Source organism: Gadus chalcogrammus, chromosome 11 (assembly GCF_026213295.1).
Source record: "Gadus chalcogrammus isolate NIFS_2021 chromosome 11, NIFS_Gcha_1.0, whole genome shotgun sequence".
Lineage (NCBI taxonomy): Eukaryota > Metazoa > Chordata > Actinopteri > Gadiformes > Gadidae > Gadus > Gadus chalcogrammus.
The window spans coordinates 2685217-2686389 of record NC_079422.1 but is presented as its reverse complement, the minus strand read 5'-3'; the positions used below and the strand labels follow the sequence as shown (position 1 = coordinate 2686389).

The following is a 1173-nucleotide window of genomic DNA, read 5'->3' as shown; positions in this document are numbered from 1 at the left end:
CACCGAAAAATGGCTAATAAATTATATTCATATTGATTTTTATCTTGGCAGTATACATCTACTCCATGAGCACAAAACGTGTGGGCTAATTTGTTATCTTGCGAAGTAGCCCCCACCCATTGATGGTTCTTGGGGCCCCCACCCCTTGTGATGGTTCTGGTGGTCCCCACCCCTTGTAGCTATCATGTGTGGGCCTATCCCATCGCTTCCTAAAGCTCTTTAAATGTAGACTATAAGAACTCCCTAAAGTTGTCAATGATCAGAAATTTCTTGCGTTCATCGCTGGTCATTTGTATGGATTCTGCGGGGCAAAGAGAGAAGGAACCAGGACAGGATTACCCGTTGATTTAATGTCAGGTCATTGGTTGCTCGTCATCCGAGGGGATGTCTGAGGAGACCCGAGAGTCGAGCTGCAGCTCCCCTGGCTCTCCTATGGACAGTCTCGGTAACAGCGTGGGAGAAGTGGACAGTCAAACCAGGAGAGGTGGGAGGAAAATAAGGAGATCGAGTCGGACAGACGGGGAGGATTCAGATAGTCCAACCCCCGGGAAGGGAGGGAAAAGGTCCAGCCCCAGCTCCCAGTCCTCTGAAGAGCTCCACACGGAGAGGGTCATGGCCAACGGGCGGGAGAGGCAGAGGACGCAGTCTCTGAACCAAGCGTTTGCATCACTGCGGAAAATCATTCCTACTTTGCCCTCAGACAAATTAAGCAAGATACAAACACTGAAGCTTGCTGCCAGATACATCGATTTTCTCTTCCAAGTCCTGCAAAGCGAGGAGTTGGACTCCAAAATGGCAAGTTGTGGTTGTGAGTCTCCTGAGAGGTTGAGATCTGCGTTCTCTGTGTGGAGGATGGAGATGGTCAACATCGCACTAGGAAAAACCCTTTGAAAACTGTATGCTGTAAGGAAACTCCAAATAGGCCTACATACAATGTGTTCAGTTAGAATTTTGCTCGGCGGGGGGAGACGTATATAGGCCTATAAAAAACACCTTTTGATTGATCCTCTTACTTCCAGATGACTGCTGATTATCACTTTGACGGGACGATCTGGGGTCCGATGCTGGAATCAGGAGGACCCACTTAGACCAAGAGTTACAGGGTCTGGGTCCACTCTGAACCCTGAAAGTCTCATGCATTTGTATTGTGAGCTCAATACCTTCTGATACCTT

The 1173-nt window shown here is 48.5% G+C and overlaps 1 protein-coding gene across 1 annotated transcript; it reads left to right on the top strand.

Annotated features, from left to right (window-relative positions):
- The first annotated feature begins 384 nt into the window (after positions 1 to 384).
- LOC130391622 (twist-related protein 2-like) lies at positions 385 to 891 on the top strand. The gene has a single exon (XM_056601844.1). The coding sequence runs from the start codon at positions 385 to 387 to the stop codon at positions 889 to 891; it is 507 nt and encodes a 168-aa protein (XP_056457819.1).
- Positions 892 to 1173: the final 282 nt, after the last annotated feature.

Coding starts and splice junctions, on each gene's coding strand:
- LOC130391622 (XM_056601844.1), top strand. CDS start 385: ATGTCTGAGGAGACCCGAGAGTCGAGCTGCAGCTCCCCTGGCTCTCCT.